General features: G+C 38.1%; 2 protein-coding genes across 2 annotated transcripts; both read right to left on the minus strand.

The window, feature by feature from the left end:
* Positions 1-2,257: 2,257 nt before the first annotated feature.
* Positions 2,258-10,672, minus strand: LOC135776105 (high affinity immunoglobulin epsilon receptor subunit alpha-like). The gene is made up of 4 exons (XM_065286715.2): positions 10,409-10,672; positions 9,721-10,011; positions 3,235-3,498; positions 2,258-2,744 (listed from the first exon to the last, which is right to left on the minus strand). The coding sequence occupies exons 1-4, from the start codon at positions 10,587-10,589 to the stop codon at positions 2,446-2,448; spliced, it is 1,035 nt and encodes a 344-aa protein (XP_065142787.1). The 5' UTR covers positions 10,590-10,672; the 3' UTR covers positions 2,258-2,445.
* A 3,667-nt stretch (positions 10,673-14,339) lies between these two features.
* On the minus strand, positions 14,340-22,783 carry LOC135775154 (low affinity immunoglobulin gamma Fc region receptor II-like). The gene is made up of 4 exons (XM_065285173.2): positions 22,545-22,783; positions 22,378-22,419; positions 14,716-14,982; positions 14,340-14,629 (listed from the first exon to the last, which is right to left on the minus strand). The coding sequence occupies exons 1-4, from the start codon at positions 22,573-22,575 to the stop codon at positions 14,340-14,342; spliced, it is 630 nt and encodes a 209-aa protein (XP_065141245.2). The 5' UTR covers positions 22,576-22,783.
* Positions 22,784-23,977: the final 1,194 nt, after the last annotated feature.

A 23,977-nucleotide genomic window follows, 5' to 3' on the forward strand; every position in this document is an offset into this window, starting at 1 on the left:
ACAACGCAATTTTTTAACATTAATATTAAACTGGTGGTGTTGTTCCTCTGCTTACAGTTTTTCTGCTTACAAACTCTGCCATGTAAATAGGGAATTCGCCTTGGCACGAGTGCAACTGGCTTTAAAGGGGATGAGGGATGAGACTCCCATTGGTTTATTGCATGTTACACCCAAAACACACACTGTAAAAAAAAAGTTGTCTCAATAAATAATTTTTTAGTAACTAGTTCCACAGAAATTTTACATTCACTCAATTTCTGACTCCAAAGTGTTACCTGGATTGATGTTTTTTAGTTGGCCCAAACTTGACTCAAATATAAAAAAGTATGTTTGCTCAACTAGCTTTATAGTTCATTCAACTAAAATGTTTTAATCAGTTGAATCTTTAAAAAATTACAGCAAAGACTCTGTCAATTAAATTTTAAGTATTTACTCAATGTTTTATGTGTTACTTCAATTAATATTTATTATTTGGGAATTTTTTATAAACTTTTTAAAATTATTTATCAAATAATTTATGCTGGTGTTGTTAACAAATTAACTTCAGTCACATAAAAACAAAAGCTTTATTCACTTATTATACAAACTGAACATACAGAATTAAGTCTTCTCTAAATAAAAGGCATAAAACAGTCCAAAAGCACTCCAAAGTTAGTCAGAACATCTCCAGGGCCATTTAGGAAAACTTCTTTCGCCATGTATCCCTCTGGTCTGCCTCCACATCATCACCGCTCTGGTTTGATAAACAGAGGAATATAGATACATACATAAATACATGTTTAATATAATAAAGCTTGACGGTGAAAAACTTTATACCCTAAAATTGCCAAATTTCCCTCAGACATCAAACGTAATTGTATTAAACACTATTGGGCGGTTTTCTCGGACATGACTTATCACTGACTAAAATACTGACATCTCTTAACATATGAGTGCTATTGTTTTGTCTCAATGCACGCCAGTATTGTATTTTATAAGGTTTGTTTGTAAAAATGTCCCAATTATAATTAAGACGGAGTAATAAACCCTGTCCGGTAACTAAAATAGCTCCACTTTAACTCGGACACATAACATAATTCACCTTTATATAACTTATATCTTTACAAAAACGTCGAGTATTTGCATCTTTGCCAATAAATATAGTCTAAAATTAACATTTATTTACAAACACTTACCTGACGTGAACTTGAGGAAACGGCTGATGACTTGTGTCCTTGTGTAAAACAGTGAGTGATTCCTGCTGTTAGGTGCGGATTGATCTCAGATGAAATGACCTGTGATCCAGATCCTTCCGAGTTGAGACATTTTAAATTAAAAACTCACGCACATTCTGTACATACATACACACGCGCGCGCGCACACGGGTACACACACGGGTATATTTAGAAGTTTTATTTAAGATTGTTATGATATTGGGACTATTTCTCCACCCGCTCCTTCAGCTCTGAAGTTCAAATTCGCATGCAGTCCGGTTATAACAAATGTAAAAGATATGAAACATCACTCAACAGCCATATCAATTAAGTGCAATCCTAAAATATGATTTAAAACATAACCCTTTCATTGTTAAGTATGAGAAATTAAAATGAATTAAATCACGTTTAAACACCACAGAGATATCAGAGCCAGCAGTCGATTTCTGATGCGCTTGCCGAGGCGAGGCTGCGCTGGGCGGGGTGTGAACGCTTAAGCGCCGGTGATTTTCTGGAGCTCATATGGAGTTCATATGGAGCTTATCTCCGTCTGAAAGTGTCCGAGCACACTTTTAAATAGACGCTATCTTTATTAACCGACCGCATATTTAAACTTTAAGCACATACATTCACGCCTGAACAACTCTTACAATTACATTTTGTGACCAAATAACAGTAATATTTTGAGCATTTTGTTGTCAGGAAACAGAGCTGTCATAAGTCCACATATTTACTTGATTTGTCTTATTTAGTTCAGTCAACATTAGCCATTCTGAATGTTGACTGGATTTGAAAATAACCATTAATTTAATGTTTTAAACACAGATTTATTAAAATAATATGTCTTCTCAACTAGCTCAAACAAAAAAATTGGTTTAACTTATATATTTTTGCCCGTCCAACATTTCATTAATTGGATTTTTTACAGTGCACCCATTACTCATTATTAGAAATATTAGAATAGAAAGAAGTCACCCTTTTAGACTGTGTGCCAGGCGCATAGACCATTTTCCCCATCATTAAATTAGCAAAAGTGGATTTGGACACGCCTTACATTAAGTGCATTTGTGTCGTGTGCTTTAGACCATGCTTTTAGATGGTTAAAATAGGGCCCAATCAAAGGCTTTAGATCAATAAAAACCACATACAGCTTGCTCATTGACATATAGTGCCTGTCTGTCACTTTAAGCTTTTGACTTTGTGTGAACTCATTTGTCATTTATATCTGACTTCCACATTAGCAGAATTATCTTTACTTGCCTGAAATGTGAATCTGCAGAGCCTCTGTTTCTTTTGTGGTGACTGGCGATCTCCATAGATGTTTTGCTTTGCACTTATAGTTTCCAGAGTGACTTGATTTTGCTGAGTTGATTGAAAGTGTTTTTCCAGATAAGGAGATGTCATTGTCTTTGGAGAGCTTCATTTCGTTTTTGTACCATTCATATTCCCAATCGTTTGGATTTCCATTAATTGAACACGTCAGAGTCACCTTTTCAGTTGGGTAAAATAAATCCCATTGAGGCTCTTTGGACAGTTGTGGTTGAGGTGGCTCTGTGTAGATAAACCCAAAAGAAAATTACTTAACATTGGAAACTGCCTCGACATCTTAAACCACATTTTATACCACAAATTAACACATTTTCTGTTTAGTGAGGTCCAACACAATCTCATGGTAATTAGTTTTTTATGAGGTGGCTATTTCATATAAATTTGTACAACATACTTCATACATTTTTGTATGATTTGCTTTCGCCCAGTGACTTTTAGTTTAGGGGGGGTTAGGAGTATGACATCATTATTGTTATTTTTCTGAAAAACCATTCAAGTTTTTATATTTACATATTTACATTTGCGCATTTGGCAGATTCTTTAATCCAAAGTGACTTTACATGGTACAACTCTTTTTATACCAATTAGCCAACTCGTAAAATACTTACAAATTCCTGTGAGCAGAGGTTGCAATGTTTTATATGTGCAGTGATCTTAAGCAATTTAAACATGTTATATAGAATTTAAAATAGAAATGAAAATAGAAACAGACCTTTAACTTGCACTTTCATTTTCCCACTGTTGATTGAGAAGTCGCCTCTCTTTGCTTCGCAGTGATAGTCACCAGTGTCATGGAGAGATGCTGAATTAATATTATAATTTTTATTCGGAATGGAAAGTTCTGTTGTCTCTGAGTCTTTGTACCAATGATATTCCCAAGCAGCACCTGTCATGTTACAAGTAAGCCGGACTTGTTCACCAGTGTAGAAAAACTCAAATGATGGGTCTTGTCGTATGTCTGGTTCAGGAGTGGAATCTACAAACAACAGTTGTATGGTTAAAAATCCATCCCCAAACAATTACGTCCTGAAGTCGCACATGCTTGTTTTTCTTAATAGTTTAAGATTAAAGTCTGGTTTCACAGACTAGGCTTAGCTTTAAACAAAATCATTAGATCATGTAATTGATTTGATGTTTAAATCTAATATATATTGCAATTAATTTTAAGAATTTAAAGTATATTATAATTTAAAGCAGTGCTTCTCAAACCTTTTTTGGGCCAGCGCCCCATCTATTATTCAGGTCCTCCACCAAAAATAAGCTTAATATCTTCCTGAATATATGCTGATTAACATATAATTCCTTATTCATAAATAATAATAATAATAATGATAATAATAATAGGCATGGCGTTGTTATTTTTCTTCTTCTTTTATTAATAATTTTATAATTAAAAAGAATGTCACCCAAAGCCAAATGACCTGATCTGACAGGACAGAATATATGGTATAATATGGTATATTATTATCATATATCATATCATATCAGAGTTACATTGTAATTACAGGCCTAAATACAACAGCCAAACTTCCTATTAGGGGCCCTATTTTTTGTTATAAATATATTTGTTTCATATTATTTGTCTAAATACTTTCTGGAGCCACTGTATCAAGTGTTAGCCATAAGAAAACTGTACTATAGTACCGCCAGTGTACTACTTTCAGCAAACCCATTTTTTAAAGGCAAAATATATGTAATCAATCTGCGCAGTGCTGTATGCTGATGTTGTCACGGTGTGATTTAAACACCGAATAAGAAAAGTAAAAGATGAACCCAAACGCAAAGATGTATAAAAATATAACTATGAATTTATTAACTATAACAAAAACACCCACGAGGGGGAAAAACAGAAGATCAACAAAGGACTGTGATGAAACACAAGAATCACTGAAACAGGTACCAGAGAACATGAACACAGAATTTACAACAACGCACGCACACCACACAGAGAACACAAGGGCATTATATAGACAGCACATCAATGGGAAACAGGTGAACATAATTAATCACTTAAGACACGAGTACATAAGGGAGTAGGGTAAAAGTGACAAGACACTGGGAACACGTGTCACACATACATGATGTGAAAACACACGTGTTCCCACACAAACACAATGCTGCCATAATCTTTCCAACATCTGACCTGGACTATAACCAAAGTCAGGCAAGACCATGACAGCCACAAAACACTGGGAACACGTGTTACACAGACATGATGTGAAGCACACGTGTTCCCACGTACACACAATGCTGCCAGGATCTTGCCCTCTAACATAGACCTGAATCTATACTAAGGTCTGGCAAGATCACGACAGCAACAAGACACCGGAAACATGTGGAAGCCACACACACAATGTGATTCCACATGCCCCCACACAGAACATGATACTGCCACGGTCCTGTCAGATGCACTCAGACCTACATCTAGCACAGATGTCTGACAAGACCGTGACAGATGTAGAGGTTTTAACAACTATCACATAAATCTGTTGTAGCTTATATCAAGCAATGCTGTTATGAAAGTTTATTTCAATATTTCATCCATGAACATAATTTGTGAGTCAGACAGTAAAGGTGAAGACTCTGATTGTTTTATGCTCTTTCACAACATCATCAAGCTACACCACTGACCTCTAGCAGCTAAAATTACATATTGTGCCTTTGATTTTGAAAAAAGATACCTGCTTGTGAAATATTATTTTTTTATTCTATATGCGTTTTTTAAAAGTTACCATTGTGCAGTCTAGTAGTAGGTCCCATTCTGTCATTCACCAGACGTTGTGTCAATGATGACAGTATGGGGTGTGCTTGTCAGGAATAACGGACAAATGAACCCAATAGCAGACGGTGACGGGGAGAACAGAAAAGAGTTTATTCTTTAAACACAGAAACAAAACACCCACGAGGGGGTACACAACAAGAAACACGATATTTAGACAGATACCACTAAACTTGACGAGATCTTGGTTGACTTGAACCTACACAGACACGAGAACAATACAAAATGATCCTGCACAGAACTAAAGATACACTGACATTAAATAGAATGAACAAAACAAGATAATGAGCGGGGAACAGGTGATAAGAGAAAACCAATGATTACTAATAAGCAGGAGAACGAGGGGGCGGGGTCACAGGACAAGACACCGGAGGCACATGCCAAACACAAAAACAAGGCATGAACCTCCACACAAGGCCAGGGACTGCCAGAACTCTGCCACCATGACAAAATACAAATTTAACAAGACTTCAAGGCAGAGTCCTGACAGTAGCCCTCCCTCAAAGGACGCCACCTGGCGTCCAAAAAGGGAACACACAAGACAAGAGAACATGACAGATAATAAACATGACAAGACTAGAACACATCAGACTAAAACTTAACAGGTGCTAAAAACAAAACTTATCAAACACTCTGAAGTCCACCAAATACTCAAAACACAACAGTCCAAGGGGGTGCGGGGCGAGGGCGCAGCAAAGGCCACGCAGACCTCACTGGCTTAGGCCGTTCAAACACATACATCACAGACTGGGTTGACGGCGCGGGATGCGCAGGCTCCGGCTGCGCGGAATGCGCGGGCTCCGGCTGCGCGGAATGCGCGGGCTCCGGCTGCGCGGAATGCGCGGGCTCCGGCTGCGCGGGATGCGCGGGCTCCGGCTGCGCGGGATGCGCGGGCTCCGGATGCGCGGGATGCGCGGAATGCGCGGGCTCCGGCTGCGCGGGATGCGCGGGCTCCGGCTGCGCGGGATGCGCGGAATGCGCGGGCTCCGGCTGCGCGGGCTGGGTCGGTTGCGCGGACTCGGTGGGTGGCGCAGACTGCGCGGACTCGGTCATCCCGTAGGCCGAGGCAAACTGGACAGGGGCCAGTCCAAGGATCGGCCCGGACAAGGCAGCCAACCCCTCAAGGTCCGGATCGGACTCAACGACGGCCTGCCATAGATCGGCAAAGAGCCGCACTCGAGCCCGCCTGGTCAGCCAATCCGAGACAGGGCGCACCCCGACGGGCAGCAGGACAAACATTGTAGCAGACCCCGGCACCGTCGCTGGGTTCAATCTTGGCAGGTTCATCTGTGTTCTGTTTCCCGTGTTGGTGTTCAAGAGAAGTCTAGTTATCCTGTCAGAGTTTAGTGTTATATGTCAGAGTTTGGTGTTTCATGTTTTGTACCCCCTCGTGGGTTTTTGTTTTTGTGAAAGAATAAAGTGTTTTCTGTTTTTCCCCGACATCGTCTGCTCTTGGGTTCATTTGTCCTACAATTCCTCACAGTGCTCTTAAGAGCCAAACTGGTCTGACTTGTGTGTAAAACGCCAATGAAATTGCAATGAAATTGTGTGAATGGTATTTGCATACCAGTCTCCACCCACACATACGTGTATAAAAAGAGACAAAATGCATTCATTCATTTGCTCTTGTTCTTCAGAGCTTGCTGGTGTGATCTCTCTTCCAGTAAATATGAAGAAGTTTACTGTTGGCAAGATGGCGAAGCAGTGGATTCGTCTTAAAACATCCCATGGGAACTTCAGCAGATTGTCAGAGCATTATCTTAAAAAACAATTTCCGCACAGAATGAACGTCCGTTTCTGGAAAGGTTTTCATTTCTGTGCTTCTTGGAGCGTAAGATTTCTCTCCCCCACTGCTGAGGCTGCGTTTATAACCTGTTACACTCCTATTGCAAGAGCGTGTCTATTTAAAACGTTACATTCACGGCTGCGTCTGCTTTCCATGCTGGCGGTTTAGCTGTTAATTCAGTCTCTGTCAGTCTAGCGAGCAGCACGAGTGATACAGGAGCTGGCCTCCCCTTCAATAGATTGGCCGGCCCTAGTGAAGATCTACCCACAGGAAGACAGGTCATAAGATGATTGTGAGGGACCCTTTTGGTTGCTGAGCAGCCCTGACGGTGCCGTTCCGGGGAGGAAATCTCGACTAGCGGGCCTGGCCCTATGAGCCATTTTCATCGTTCTTTGGCCTTTGCAAGACGTATACCTTTCCGTCTTATTTTCAGTTGAGTCCCCACGGGGGGCCTTGTGCTTGCTTTGCTTTCCACTCCAAGGCCACATCATCTGAGGAAGTACACCTTCCCCCCAGTGAGCCTCATTGCTCAGGTTCTAAGCAAGGTCAAGGAGGAAGAGCATCAGGTTCTTCTGGTAGCGCCCCTGTGGCCCAACCAGACCTGGTACTCGGAGCTCTCGCTACTAGCGACCACCCCTCCTTGGACGATTCCCTTGAGACAGGACCTTCTGTCACAGGGGCAGGGCACGATTTGGCACCCGAGGCCGGACCTCTGGAACCTCCATGTCTGGTTTCAGGACAGGACGACGACGCTCTAGTGGAGCATCTGCCTACCGTGGCTGAAACCATCGCTCAGGCTAGAGCCCCCTCTACTAGACGGCTCTATGCCTTTAAGTTGCGTCTTTTCTCATCCTGTTGTTCCTCTCGCGGAGAGGAGCCACAGTGGTGCGCCACCAGTGTGGTGTTTTCCTTTCTACAGGAAAGGTTGGAGAAACATCCCTCTCCCTCTACCCTTAAGGTGTATGTGGCTGCTAAAGCATATTATAGCAACCCCTAAATGAAATGACACTGCTAATGCTTCTAGAAACTCACAGCACTGCACACTTTGTGAAAGTCTCCCTAATGTGGCACACCCAGTTCAGCTCTCTGAGATGCTTATGAGATGATGATGATGTGAATCAAATGTGTTAAATGTGGAAGACACACAAAATGTGCAGTCCTTTAGATTTCTAGTGAAGCACTAGCAGTATTTTGGTTCATTTAGTCTCAAACCAAGACTTTGAGAACCACTGTTCTTAAACAAATGCCAACAATAACCAAAGAACATAATAAAAAAGATCAATAAAAAAAACTACACACAGCTTGCTCATTGCCCTATTTACACTCACCTAAAGGATTATTAGGAACACAATACTAATACTGTGTTTGACCCCCTTTCGCCTTCAGAACTGCCTTAATTTTACGTGGCATTGATTCTACAAGGTGCTAAAAGCATTCTTTAGAAATGTTGGCCCATATTGATAGGATAGCATCTTGCAGTTGATGGAGATTTGTGGGATGAACATTCAGGACATGAAGCTCCCATTCCACCACATCCCAAAGATCCTCTATTGGGTTGAGATCTGGTGACTGTGGGGGCCATTTTAGTACAGTGAACTCATTGTCATGTTCAATAAACCAATTTGAAATGATTCGAGCTTTGTGACATGGTGCATTATCCTGCTGGAAGTAGCCATCAGAGGATGGGTACATGGTGGTCATAAAGGGATGAACATGGTCAGAAACAATGCTCAGGTAGGCCGTGGCATTTAAACGATGCCCAATTGGCACTAAGGGTCTAAAGTGTGCCAAAACAAAACATCACCCACTCCATTACATCACCACCACCAGCCTGCACATTGATAACAATATGCACAATGGATCCATGTTCTCATTCTGTTTACGCCAAATTCTGACTCTACCATCTGAATGTCTCAACAGAAATCAAGACTCATCAGACCAGGCAACATTTTTCAAGTCTTTAACTGTCCAATTTTGGTGAGCTTGTGCAAATTGTAGCCTCTTTTTCCTATTTGTAGTGGAGATGAGTGGTGCCAGGTGGGGTCTTCTGCTGTTGTAGTCCATCCGCCTCAAGGTTGTGCGTGTTGTGGCTTCACAAATGCTTTGCTGCATACCTCGGTTGTAACGAGTGGTTATTTCAGTCAAAGGTGCTCTTCTGTCAGCTTGAATCAGTCGGTCCATTCTCCTCTGACCTCTAGCATCAACAAGGCATTTTCGCCCACAGGGCTGCCGCATACTGGATGTTTTCCCTTTTCACACCGTTCTTTGTAAACCCTAGAAATGGTTGTGTGTGAAAATCCCAGTAACTGAGCAGATTGTGAAATACTCAGACCGGCCCATCTGGAACCAACAACCATGCCACACACAAAATTGCTTAAATCACCTTTCCTTCTGACATTCAGTTTGGAGTTCAGGAGGTTGTCTTGACCAGGACCACACCCCTTAATGCATTGAAGCAACTGCCATGTGATTGTTTGTTTAGATAATTGCATTAATGAGAAATTGAACAGGTGTTCCTAATAATTCTTTAGGTGAGTGTATAGTACCTGTCTGTCTGTTAAACTTTTGACTTTGTGTGAACAAATTTTTCATTTATATCTGACTTCCACAATAGCAAAATTATCTTTACTTGCCTGAAATGTGAAGCTGCAGAGCCTCTGTTTCATTTGTAGTAACTGGAGATCTCCGTAGATGTTTTGCTTTGCACTTATAGTTTCCAGAGTGACTTGATTTTGCTGAGTTTATTGAAAGTGTTTTTCCAGATAAGGAGATGTCATTGTCTTTGGAGAGCTTAATTTCGTTTCTGTACCATTCATATTCCCAATCATTTGGATTTTCATTGATTAAACACGTTAGAGTCACCTTTTCAGTTGGGTAAAATAATTCCAATAGAGGCTCTTTGGACAGTTGTGGTTGAGGTGGCTCTGTGTAGATAAACCCAATAGTTAATAATAACTTAACATTGGAAATCTGTTTAGTGAGGTCCAACACAATCTCAAAATAATTTGTTTTTTTACGAGGTTGCTATTTCGTATAAATTCGTACAGCATACTTTGTACGTTTTTGTATGATTCGCTTTCGCCTAGTGACATTGGGTTTAGGGGCAGGGTTAGGAGTATGACATCATTATTGTAATTTTTATTATAACCCTTCAAGTTTTTATATTTACATTTGCGCTTTTGGCAGATGCTTTAATCCAAAGCGACTTTACATGGTACAATTCACTTGATACCAATTAGCCAACTCATAATGTTTCATATGTCCAGTGACCTTAAGCATTTTAAACTGGTTAGATATAATTTAAAATATAAATGAACTGACCTTTAACTTGCACTTTCATTTTCCCACTGTTGATCGAGACGTTGCCTCTCTTTGCTTCGCAGTGATAGTCACCAGTGTCATGGAGAGATGCTGAATTAATAATATAATTTTTATTTCCAGTAGAAAGTTCTGTTGTCTTTGAGTCTTTGTACCAATAATATTCCCATGCGGCACCTGGCATGTTACAAGTAAGCTGGACTCGTTCATCAGTGTAGAAAAACTCAAATGATGGCTCTGGTCGTATGGTTGGTTCAGGAGTGAAATCTGCAAACAACAGTTGTATGGTTAAAAATCCATCCCCAAACAATAACGTCCTGAAGTCCCACATGTTTGTTTTTCTTGATAGTATAAGATTAAAGCCTGGACTAGGCTTAGTTTATGCCAGTACTAGGTCTTAGTTAAATTAAATTTAAGCACCTTTTATAAACATGCAATAGAAAAATATATTACTGGTGTGTATCTTGAAATTAGGCATGGGTCGGTTACCAGTTTCAAGGTATACTTGACTTTTAAAGAGTGAAGGGTTAAAGGTTTCAAAACCACTCAAATTTTCTGTGATACAGCTTCCAATGAATTGTGTTTAAACAAAATCATTAAACCATGTAATTGATGTTTACATTTAATATATATTACAATTCATTTTAAGAATTTAAAGTATATTATTATTTAAAGCAGTGATTCTCAATCTTTTTTGGGCCAGCGCCCCATCCATTATTCAGGTCCTCCACCAAAAATAAGCTTAATTTCGTTCCTGAATATATGCTGTTTAACATTCCTTATTTTTTCATTAATAATAATAATAATAATAATATAACATGGCATTGTTATTTTCCTTCTTCTTTTATTAATAATGTTATAGTTAAATAGAATGTCACTTAAAGCCAAATGACAGTTTTGATCTGACAGGACAGTTGGATATTATTATAGTTTCACAGAGAGTTTAAAAAATGAATATTGTAAGGCCTAAATACAACAGTCAAACTTCTTATCAAAAAAATGGGCACAAAAAACACTGCTTATTTTACTTATTACTCCATTAGTGAAATAACGACTTTTAAAGAGAACCAAAGCTTTAATTACAAAAATAAAAGTTTTTATAAAACACAACGCAATTTTTTTACATTAATCTTAAACGTGTGGTCTTCTTCCTCTGCTTACAGTTTTTCTGCTTACCTATGTATTGTGCCTGTCTGTCACTTTAAGCTTTTGACTTTGTGTGAACTCATTTTTCATTTATATTTGACTTCCACATTAGCAGAATTATCTTTACTTGCCTGAAATGTTAAGATGCAGAGTCTCTGATTCTTTTGTAGTAACTGGAGATCTCCGTAGATGTTTTGCTTTGCACTTATAACTTCCCGAGTGACTTGATTTTGCTGAGTTGATTGAAAGTGTTTTTCCAGATAAGGAGATGTCATTGTCTTTGGAGAGCTTCATTTCGTTTTTGTACCATTCATATTCCCAATCGTTTGGATTTTCATTGATTGAACACGTCAGAGTCACCTTTTCAGTTGGGTAAAATAAATCCCATTGAGGCTCTTTGGACAGTTGTGGTTGAGGTGGCTCTATGTAGATAAACCCAACATAATATTATTTAACATTGGAAACTGCCTTGACATCTTAAACCACAATTTATACCACAAAATAAAAAAATTGTTTAGTGAGGTCCAACACAATCTCATGGTAATTAGTTTTTTTACGAGGTGGCTATTTCGTATAAATTCGTACATTATACTTCATACATTCTTGTATTATTTGCTTTCCCTCAGTGACATTGGGTTTAGGGGCGGGGTTAGGAGTATGACATCATTATTGTTATTTTTCTAATAACCATTCAAGATTTTATATTTACATATTTACATTTGCGCATTTGGCAGATGCTTTAATCCAAAGCGACTTTACATGGTACAATTTACTTGATACGAATTAGCCAACTCGTAAAATACTTACAAATTTCTGTGAGCTAAGATGTTTGCAATGTTTTATATGTGCAGTGACCTTAAAGGGATAGTTCGGCCAAAAATGATATTAAACCCATGATTTACTCACCCCCAAGCTGTCCGAGTTGCATATGTCCATCGTTTTTCAGACAAACACATTTTCGGATATTTTATAAAATTTTTTAGATCTTTCAGTTGATTAAATGTAATGTTACGGGTTTCACCCATAGTCCACGACCTTCAAGTCCAAAAAAAGTGCGTCCATCCTTCACAAATTAAATCCAAACGGCTCCAGGATGATTAACTACCTTCCGGTAGCGCCGCCATCTTAGTCGCGTCCGCATTCAGGATGAGAGCTTACGCAGCCTACGGAGGTTTCTCTGCTGCTGCTCTGTGCCCCCGCCCTCCGAATTTGTCATACGTCACTAAGAAAAGTGCGTACACTACGCTAATACTCTCTCCTGAATACAGAGGAGTCTAAGATAGCGGGGCTACCGGAAGGTATTTATTTACATTAATAAAGTTTTAAATATAGATATTTCTACAACAACACCGCGCGGATTACCCTCAAAAGACCTTTGTTTATCATCCTGGAGCCGTTTGGATTTAATTTGTGAAGGATGGACGCACTTTTTTTGGACTTGAAGGTCGTGGACTATGGGTGGACCCCATAACATTACATTTAATCAACTGAAAGATCTAAAACATTTGATAAAATATCCGAAAATGTGTTTGTCTGAAAAACGATGGACATATGCAACTCGGACAGCTTGGGGGTGAGAAAAAAATGGGTTTAATATCATTTTTGGCCGAACTATCCCTTTAAGCATTTTGAACATGTTAGATATAATTTAATATAGAAATGAACGGACCTTTAACTTGCAATGTTAAGTTCTCACTGTTGATTGAGAAGTCACGTCTCTTTGCTTTGCAGTAATATTCACCAGTGTCATGGAGAGATGCTGAATTAATAATATAATTTTTATTTGCAATAGAAAGTTCTGTTGTCTTTGAGTCTTTGTACCAATGATATTCCCATGCGGCACCTGGCATGTTACAAATAAGCTGGACTCGCTCATCAATGTAGAAAAACTCAAATGATGGCTCTGGTCGTATGTCTGGTTTAGGCGTGGAATCTGCAAACAACAGTTGTATGGTTAAAAATCCATTCCCAAACAATAACGTCCTGAAGTTGCACATGCTTGTTTTTCTTGATATGTAGTTTAAGACTAAAGCCTGGTTTCACAGACTAGGCCTAGCTTAAGCCAATAGGCCTTAGATAATTTTTTTAAGGTTTAAAGGTTTCAAAACCACTAAAATTTTCTGATACGGTTTCCAAGGTATGAGTTGTGTTTAAACAAAATCATTAAATCATGTAATTGATTTGATGTTTACATTTACTATATATTAAAATTAATTTTAAGAATTTAAGGTATTTTATAATTTAAAGCAGTGCTTCTCAACCTTTGTTGGGCCAGGGCCCCATCCATTTTTCAGGTCCTCTACCAAAAATAAGCTGAATATCTTCCTGAATATATGCTGATTAACATTCCTTATTCATAAATAATAATAATGATGATAATATGCATGGTGTTGTTATTTTCTATATTTGGTTATATAAGTCTCCCTTATATAAGACACCCAGTACAGCTATCTGCTAATATAATGATGATGTGAATTAAATGTGTTAAATATGCAATATATTTACTAAGTTAAAATGACAACAGGATTTTTTGACCCAGCAATGGGTTGCAACAACCTGCCAGTTTTTCTAGCGGCAAAAAAACTACAAGCAGCTTTCTTACTGATCTCTTTCAGGTGAATGTCACTTTTAAACTTTTTTTTTTACATCAAACTGTATTGGGACTAGTACAGTAAATCTTCATGTGAACAGCACATTACTCTGCCTTGTTGACCTGTTTAAGACACCTCTGACTTTGTGCGAACTCATTCATCCTTTATATCTGACTTTGACTTTAGCGTAATTTTCTTTACTTGCCTGAAATGTGAAGCTCCAAAAGTTCTGCTGGTTTTGTACCTGCAGATCTTCGTAGATGTTTTGCTTTGCACATATATTTTCCAGAGTGACTTGATTTTGCTGAGTTTATTGAAAGTGTTTTTCCAGATATGGATATGTCATTGTCCAGCTTATCTTTGATTTTGTACCATCTATATTTCCAATCATTTGGATTTTCATTGATTGAACACGTCAGAGTCACCTTTTCAGTTGGGTAAAATAAATCCCATTGAGGCTCTTTGGACAGTTGTGGTTGAGGTGGCTCTGTATAGACATAAAAACAATGTATGTTGAAGGTCTTTTTGGCATTGTATGCCTGCCTAGACCAAAATGCATAAGATTGATCTTACCGATTATGGTCAGGTTATTTGGCTCAGATGAAAATGTGACCCCATTCCTGCTTATATGACACGTGTAGGACCCTTTGTCAAGCATTGTAGCACTTGAGATATTGTAAATCTGACCGCCACTGTTGACCTCAGTATTGTCTTTTTTCCACTGGTATGTCCACTGAGTTGATGTCTGCTCTGTAATGCTACAGGTAAGTATGACCTGTTCACCGGTGTAGATCTCTGGGTATTCTGGATCTTGCTTCAAACTGATTGTTGGTTTGGATCCTTTATGAAGGATGTAGATAAAACATGTAAATATCAATACAATTATACTTAAAAATGAATTCAATTATATTTTATTTTCTGATTACTCGCTGATGATTATGTTTATTATTCAAACATAGCCCACAAATAATGAAATGTGACTGTAATGGTTTGTTAGGCAAGGTCGAATTTTGCCACTAACTCTGGGCTCTGTCCCCGACTACGGATTTTCATATTCGAATCAGAATTGTCGAATATTTCTAAGTCGACCGATAGTCGAATCATCTATGTGTGTGGAAGGGGAACAGACCACGTAGTCAACAAATATTTAACTTTTTATTCTTTCTGATAAAGTGACCAAAACTGCCTTTCAAGTGATGAACGAAGACAAAACTGACGATGCATTTTTATCTTTTTTAGGTTAAAATGATTGGCAAGATAAACATTTGTTAAATGATTTCTCATAACATTTTAAAGCCACGATGTTCAGAACATCACACAAAGATAAAACAAAAAACATTTTTGATAACTAAACCTAAAAGATAACAAATGGTATCCTGCCTGGGAAGTCCCAGCTAAGTTCAGCTATATTAAAAGCTACTTTTTCATATATTATTTGCATAGTATTATCATAATGATAATGGGCTGTACAGTATAGTAATATATTGGGAGAAAGCTGTTATATGTAAAATCAGATAATGTACACCCTTATATAGCCAAAATTTTATGATCCTCATTTCATAACACATCTGCGACGATTCGACTGTAATAAGGCTTCTCGTATGGAAGCATCAAATATTCGACTGTTCAGGGTCACCCCTAGTTTTTTCTCATTTGTTCTTGTATGTTGTAAAATTGTTCAGAGCTCTGTACTTTGCTCACTATAGCTGCAGTTTTTGTGGTTGTATTACCGAGATGTTTGTTTATAACGCGTTAAAAGTTAAGGAACGTAACAAAGCTATAAGTATTTTCTATATGCATTTAAGTGATTGCCCCATTTAGACGCCCCCTAATCACCCTTCAGATTAAAAGCACCACTAATATTGGATCTGACAAAAATAACACAGCAGTATACATAGTAGGTAAAACATTTTACTTTATTTAAGATAACGTTACTGCGTTTCACTATTGCTTTGTAAGAGATGTCCTGTTGTAACATCCGTGTCTAAACACGTTTGTTTGACTGTTTTAATTTACTAAAAACATTAAATGATTAATAAAAGTACAACACTTAACAATACGACTGTAATATAACGGTAGAAATATACAAAGTTAGTGATAATTAAGGACTTACCAGCCGCAATTTAGATTCTGATGCCCGCTTACTGTGTTGTATACGGTAATTTAGGTGAGTTGCGTTTGAAAGGTCCAACACTCAACAAAGCTTTTTTATCATATAACTGTGGTATGTAACATTACGTGTATGTAAGATCAACTTCACAAGCACAATAGAAATATAGAAAGTTATTGATAAGGATTTATCAGCCGCAGTTTAGATTCTGATGCACGCTTATTGCGTTGTATACGGTACCAGTAAAAATGTGTAGTCACGTCGAGTTTAAAGTTTTGTTTGTACTTTACTATCCGTATTGTCATTTATGTGTATCATCTTTAGCACCCAGAATCTTTTGTGACTCAAATATATATGTTTTCGGCTGCTATTTTTACACATTAATGTTTTTAAAACATTTCCCCACATGTAATGACGGGTAATGAAGCCGTCCAATCATAGCAGTGGGTGTTTACGTTCAGGATTTCTCCAGAGAACCACTAATCCATGTTACAAAATAGCCTTATTGTTTCTTATTGCTTTCAATGTTTTTGAATGTAAAAACCACACAAACATCATAAGTAGAGCTCAGACAACAGTATAAAACAATAAAATCGACAAATTCATTGCCCCTTTAACCATTTACAGTTACTGTGGGTTCATCACTTCGGCTAGAGGAGAGATTTCTTCCTTTGATTTGACACCAGTATTTTTAACGGTCTTGCACTTGTGCTGATGTGTTTGCGTTGGTGTCAGTGTTAATCTGCTTTGAATCTCTAAAGAACGACTGCCTGACGACTGCACCTTGGATTTACAATTAAATGTTAGTTTTTCTCCTGTGTAAATCACTTAGACATCTGTGGTCTGGGTTAAAAGCGGTTTGGTCAAGGGATCTAAAGAGAGAAATGAAAGGCAATATTTATTTACTAGTATTTGATCATCTGTCACTATACGAACGAGGAAGAAAAATATCCCAAAAATGTATAGAAAATTATATATTTCTATTAAAGTAAATATATCGCTTGGCATTGAATGAGCCTTATAAATCAGCAACATTAAACAATAACTAAAGTTTGAAAAATGGTATCAGGAAAAATCCTCCTGTGGTCAATAATTTTGACATATCTAAATGCTATTTCCTGTGAAAAAACCCTTATGCCTCAAAATAGCTTGAATTAACTCTACACCCATTTCATGTACGCAGAACCATGACGATTGCCAATTTGTCCCCACATTCATTCAGTCTAACCAGTTTAACTCACCAGACCCACTCACTCAACTGTAGTAAATGTGACACAATGGCAAGTGGAAAATTGGAAATATATTTGTTTAACTGGTTGGTAATACTGGTTAAATTTTGATATCTATGTTAAAACCAGAATATGATTCAGAAGAGTAAGAATAATAAAGGGTCATCGAATTTGATCTATCAGAATGGTAATGTCTTTATATAATAAAAATTCTGTAAATCTATTAAACATGTGGCTCTTTAGGTGATTTAGGTATCAAGAAATGTATTCATCACGATATAACTGTATTTATGATTACATCATAGGTCAAAGGACATACGGGTCACATGACATTGAAAACATGGCATTGCCGAAATGTATTCATAGGTACAGTTTTAACAATAAAGCAGTAGGTACTTCAGTACATACTGACACAGTACACGATTTCGGATATAACAAATGTTCCCTTCCGCCACCTCAGAGTCAGACATCGTAATGTACATATTTCAGCCATTGATGACAAATGTACCCGAGCTGTACTCTACATGGTAACATCGTTTGTGTACCATAAGCAAAACCTTATTAGCTGCTTGATAATGTAATGTGCTGATGAAATGAAAAAGAAAATGTTGTGTTGGCATGTTGTTCCAAACTGTATGACTTTAATTTGTGTTTAATAAGTAGATGTTTGAAATGGCATAATATTAACCCTTGTGCGTTGTTCAAATTCACTACCATTACGGGTTGTTCGTGAAAAAAATCCAGTCCACAACCACTTTTTATATTGAAAATCAGTCATTTTGTGTGTTTTTCCCAAATCAGTGACATCACTTATGAAATTGGCAATTAACCCCCTGGGGTCCAAAAACGCGGCGTCACGTTTTGACGTGTTTTCTCCTTATCATAGCAGAATCAACTTAAAATACTCCATCATTAATAATCATACACTTACGTGTTTGACATCATTTAAAAATGTGTAGGGTCTTCTTTAATTTGTTACATTCACAATAACAACAGATCTTTGTGTTTTTGTTAAATAAAGAAAATAAACAGGGTGTGCATTCAGACATTTCTGTCTCCACCAGCTGTCTCTCAAAACACACTACAAAAATCAATTGAAACTCGTCACACAAACATGATACACATATCCAAAGAAAGCCTGAAATGTCTTCTTTTAACTCTTTCCCCGCCATTGACGAGATATCTCGTCACTTAAGAGAAAACGCTTCCCCGCCAATGACGAGATTTTCCGTCTTTCCGCAATACCGCTATTATCCACCAGGTGGCGCCCTTCCGCAACTTTTTAAAACCGGAAGTATTGCCCTATGGCAAGCTGCTGCATGTCCGTGTCTGTTTTAAAGATCGCTCTGAATGGGATCTCTATGAAAAATCCGTCATAAAAATGGAATTATCTCTGCTTTTTGCTCAAAATATGGTGTTTTTGCAAAAACCTACCCATATTCAAAAGCTGATTGCAAAAGAACCACTAAAGGTAGGATGAAACGTTTTTTTTTTTTGTTTGAAAGCAGAGGGTCTGTTCTTTCATTTGGTATATTGTATGTTTATATATTTAAAGAAGAACATTTTCTGGAAGGCATTAAACTTTGGTGAAAATCATGAAAAACGCTGGCGCTGGCTGGCAACTTTTTTTAAAAATGCATGTCGGCGAAAGAGTTAAACAAGCTAATTATAATCGAAAACAAATCTGCATTGAAGTAAAGAAAGTACCATTTTTCCTGGCTGAGCTCATTATCTCTAATGCGGTCACGCCCACAGGCGGTACCGGTTGTTGACATGGTAATGAATAGACGAGCAGTTCAAACCATAACAAACAAAGCGTAAAGTTTGATCAGATTTAAAGACTTTACCGCATGTTTGGATGATAAACTTTATACACCCCTGAGGAAGATCTTCATTTATGTCTGGACATTGAGGAAGAGAGAAGGGTTTATCTTTAATGTTACCTAAGAAGAAGAACAATGGAAGACGCACTGGAGGAGGAAATATTTCTGAAGTAAGTAACTTATTTATCGTCATTTATATTTACTATCATGTAATATGCTTATGGTTTGTGCAGTTTAGCTTACATAAACTTTCACATTGTTTACAAACAAGGACGCGTGAGTCAAGTAATGGTGGATAACTGTTACATGTCGTACAGTGTTAAACAGTTATTCACCTTCGTATCCTTCATGGAAACTTTCAGTGAGGCTGCACTGCAGGATCTTTTAAGTGTGTGCTGTAATATGATTCCATAGATTGTTTACATGCAACGCAATTCCATACAATGCGCTCTACACCCGACACTGTTTTTTATGAGCGCCACGTTCTCTACGCGGAGACGCACATGGTCGCCATATGCAGTTTTTGAAAAATTTCAAAACATTTTCTCAAAATATGTGTTAATATAAGATTTGTGTCAATTTGTTCATTAAGGGGGTGTGCACTCCAAAACTTGCGCAAGTCGCAAGCATTCCGCAGCCGGCGCATGTTTTCAATTGTTTCCAATGGAAGCTCAGCGGTTTTTCAAATAAGCCAGCAGCTAGCGGTTTTCTTTCACACTAAAGACCGGTGCTCTGCAGTTTTTCTGCGCTCAGCGCTGAGCGTCGAGAGTTGAAAAATATTCAACATTGGGTGAAAAGCTCCGCTCCTTAATGTCAGTTCTCACTAGGGCTGTTCCGAATACCATTTTTTGAGCTTCGAAGCTCTAGTAGAAATCAAATCAAATATTCAACGCTTCAGAAGGAGGGACTGAACATATTTTTCTCTTTAATAAAGGCAGGAATCTCTCTCTCTGTGTGTCTGTGTGTGTCTGTTTGTCTGTCTGTCTACAGTTTCATTATGTGGCGGATGTGTTGCTGTGGACCCAAGGGAGTGCAGTGCCTTTTTTTTCGTGCAATATGGACATGTGACACGTTTAGAATTAATAAACTTTAAAAATACTACAGAACAGCGCAAGCCGGAAGCGGCGTGCTTGTCACGCGTCCTGCGAGAACAGCATTAGTGAAACAAAACACAAGAGCAATACTTTTTATAAGGTAGCCTAACATTTTTCTAACAAACAATCATTCCCGTATCAGAAATTAGCAGCACAGTAATTACTGACAACGTAAAGGGTAGGCTATTTGAATAAAACAACGAAAATAAATGAACGAAGTTCAACAAACTGTAATAAAATGGTAGCATACTTTCAAAATCAAGTTTATTTATAACACTTACACCATCCAATATGTTTTTTTCATCAGCAGAACAATAAAGAAGATATTTAGCAGAAACCCCAGTGCTCCGTCATGCAAGTCAACCGATCCGCACACTTTAAGAGCTAACCCTACTGAAAAATCCAGCTAAGACCAGCATAAGTTGGTAGCTGGTTTAAGGTGGCACTAGCTGGTTTATGCTGGTCCTCCCAGCCTGACAAAGCTGGTCATGCTGGTGGGCCAGCTGGCCTTCTAGCCTGACCAGCTAAGTCCAGCTAGACCAGCTTAAAAAGTGTCCAAAACACAGCTAGACCAGCTTGCTACACCAGCAAAACCAGCTAAAACCAAGCTGGGAGACCAGCTAAAACCAGCTCACCAGCTTATGCTGGTCTTAGCTGGATTTTTCAGTAGGGAAAGCATATATATCCAATACAAAAGTAATCCCCATAACTCCGTGTGACATATTGACGTCTTGTGAAGCAAATCAATCAGTTTTTGCAAGAAACCGAACGTTATTTACAACACTATTAGCATGAATGCCAAAGTAGGAAGAGCGCTTTCCGTTCGAGGCGATCTCTTGTACTGGTGGCGTGTGGCTGTTGGCTATGGATGTTGGTCTCTCTGCGCCACCTATAGAGCGGGAGCGTGAAGCGCACTTCCTGCTTGGCAAAAGCTCTGAATTAACGCTGTAAAATGTTTATATATATATTCGAATCTCAAAACTGAAAATCGAATGGCAACCCACGGAACGAATATTCGAATATTCTGGTCCACCCCTAGTTCTCACACGGCTGTCCAATCACAGTGGAGGAGGGGCTGGGCATTACCACAGCAACCAATCGGCTCACAGCTAAAGTATCACAGCTACCAAAGCGCTCGGCTGAAGAAAGCTGGCACTCAGCTGAAAAAACAGCTGGCATTTGGTGTTGTCAGCCGCATTTAAAAGTTTTGGTGTGCACAACCCCTTAAGGTCTTGACTTAATTTTGAATGGTCTATATGGAATTAGTTATCTGTTTATTGATAATAATTATTATAGTTAACACATTTCTTTATTTCTTACACTAATTATAATTTTTTTAGTTTTGTGTCATGTTTACAATCATTGAAGCAGATTTGTTGTTGTCTTTTTTTTTACATCAACCAATAAAATAACATTATTTTATTTTATAGCACTGGTCTGTTGAATGCTGTATTCTGATTGGTTGATAAATGTTCTGTGGGTATGCATTATTTTTTGATAACCACACACCTAACTTGTCAATGTCTTAAAAATAGGCACCAGAGCAATGTTTGTGGTAACTGTGGTATAAAAGAAATAATTGACTCTGGACCTTTGAATTATTTGAAAATCATACACACCCGCTTCGCGTCGTGCTGCATTACCACCTTGGTTGTGCATTATTTTCTTATAATTCAATGGCCCGCCGTCAATTATTCTTTACTTATTGTAAAAAAATACAGTAGTATATATTAGAGACTGTACAGTAGCTCTGTAAAAAAATAACAGTAACATTTCCAGTATAACAGTATAATATTGTACTTTGGATCTTATAAATAGCCTACTAATACTATACTTCATTATGCAGTATGCTTAAAAATATACCGTCATTGTTTCATTAATTTTCCTGTTGTATAAAATACATCAACTACTGTACAATTGTTCCCATTAATTTACTGTTAATTTGACAATAAACCTTTTACAGTGTAAAAATGTCTTACCATCAGTTGCATTTTGAGATTTTACTGCTGCAATGACTGCCACTGTACATAAAAAGAAACATTCAGAAATGTAATGTGTCAAAATACCTACAATATATTAAAAATAACATTTCACCATAAATTTTTTTGTAGACAAACACAATTTCCTACCAAATATTATGTCTTACCTGTCAAAAGGAGTATTTTAAACGTTTCCATTTGCACCCACAGTCAGGAGTAAAGCAAAGCTGTTCTCCGTCAGTGAAGGAAGATGCTGCAAAACTAAAATGACTTCCTTCATTACCATTTAAAAACGTAAACCTCACAGGAAATTAAACCTTTCTTTTTTTTAAATAGGCTGTGTCTGAAATAGCATGACAGTAGGTACTGAATTAGATAAAGTTCCTACCCATCGATGGTTAATACAGTAGGTACTATATAGTATGAATATGGATAGTATGATTGAATTTGGACAAAATACATCTGCCATGTTGATGCATCAACATAACAAATTAGTCATTAACTGAAATAACTTCAAACTAGCACAATTTAACCACAAAGGACAGCTGTTTAATATATGCATTTTCATTTGAATAGAGCTACATTACCGGGCATTTTTGAAAAAAAAAACAACACTTCTCATACTTCTTCTTCATTCAAACACTCCTCTCCCGGCCCTTACGAAAAATTAACCATGGTTTTACTACAGTTAAAACCAAAAAACCATGGTTACTGTAGTTAAACCATGGTAACCACAAAATAACCATGGTTTTGACAACCGTGGTTTTCAAAAACCATAGTTAAACCATGGTTAGTGTAGTAAAACTATGGTTTTGCTGATAGTAATCAATGCACCAAAAAACCATGGTTACTACACTTTTACAACATTAAACCTTGGTTAATTTTCGTAAAGGGGGGGGGGGGCTTAGGGGATAGCAAAGGGTCCATCGAATGAAAACTTCGGGATCTTAGGGAAGTAGCAGGTCATCCATGTACTTTTCGCCTGTTTTTGGAATATGAATTCAGACATTCTAATCTCCTCGCTTACTGCTTTTCACCTACTAATTCATCATGAAAGTAGGCGGTATCGGACACAGCCATAGTGTCTGCATCGAGGGGCAATCTTCCGATCTTTCTGATGAAGCCAAAACGGAAGTGATTTAAACTACAATTCATCGACTGGCCGCTCTAGGCAGGCTCCAAAAGGGACTCAATCAGGGGCGGCGTTTGCGTATGGCAGGGTATGGCAGTTGCCATACCCTAGCATTCAGACAAAACACCAGAAATCAACAGGCTATAATGATGCCCATTAAAGATAATTTTAAATATTTTCAGTAAAACATTTCTGAACATTGGTACATCACTAATATGGATAATTTACACGTGCGTTCGACTTCATGATATAATACAGGAACCGACATGCGGATGACATCAACGTGCCGGAGAGCTGTTTGACAGCAAACTCTTCCGATGATTTCTCGCCTCACCCTCGCGGTACTTTGATGTCATCAGCCTGTCGTTCTTACAGTGCAGCTTGAAGTCGAACACAATCTATAGTGGGGTTCACGCTGCAGGAGGTTTCATGATGACCGCTGCTCTTATAATCTTTATTTTCGCAATA

Source organism: Paramisgurnus dabryanus, chromosome 21 (assembly GCF_030506205.2).
Source record: "Paramisgurnus dabryanus chromosome 21, PD_genome_1.1, whole genome shotgun sequence".
Lineage (NCBI taxonomy): Eukaryota > Metazoa > Chordata > Actinopteri > Cypriniformes > Cobitidae > Paramisgurnus > Paramisgurnus dabryanus.

Excerpts from the sequence above, each read along its gene's own strand:
- LOC135776105 (XM_065286715.2), bottom strand. The coding sequence starts at position 10,589 with ATGCCAGGTGCCGCATGGGAATATTATTGGTACAAAGACTCAAAGACA. Across the intron at positions 3,499-9,720 it reads TCTGCAGCTTCACATTTCAG|ATTCCACTCCTGAACCAGAC; the intron begins GCAAGTAAAGAT and ends TGTTGTTTGTAG. Across the intron at positions 2,745-3,234 it reads AATGAAAGTGCAAGTTAAAG|AGCCACCTCAACCACAACTG; the intron begins GTCTGTTTCTAT and ends TTATCTACACAG.
- LOC135775154 (XM_065285173.2), bottom strand. The coding sequence starts at position 22,575 with ATGGAAACGTTTAAAATACTCCTTTTGACAG. Across the intron at positions 14,983-22,377 it reads ATCTCAAAATGCAACTGATG|GATCCAAACCAACAATCAGT; the intron begins GTAAGACATTTT and ends TCCTTCATAAAG. Across the intron at positions 14,630-14,715 it reads AAATAACCTGACCATAATCG|AGCCACCTCAACCACAACTG; the intron begins GTAAGATCAATC and ends ATGTCTATACAG.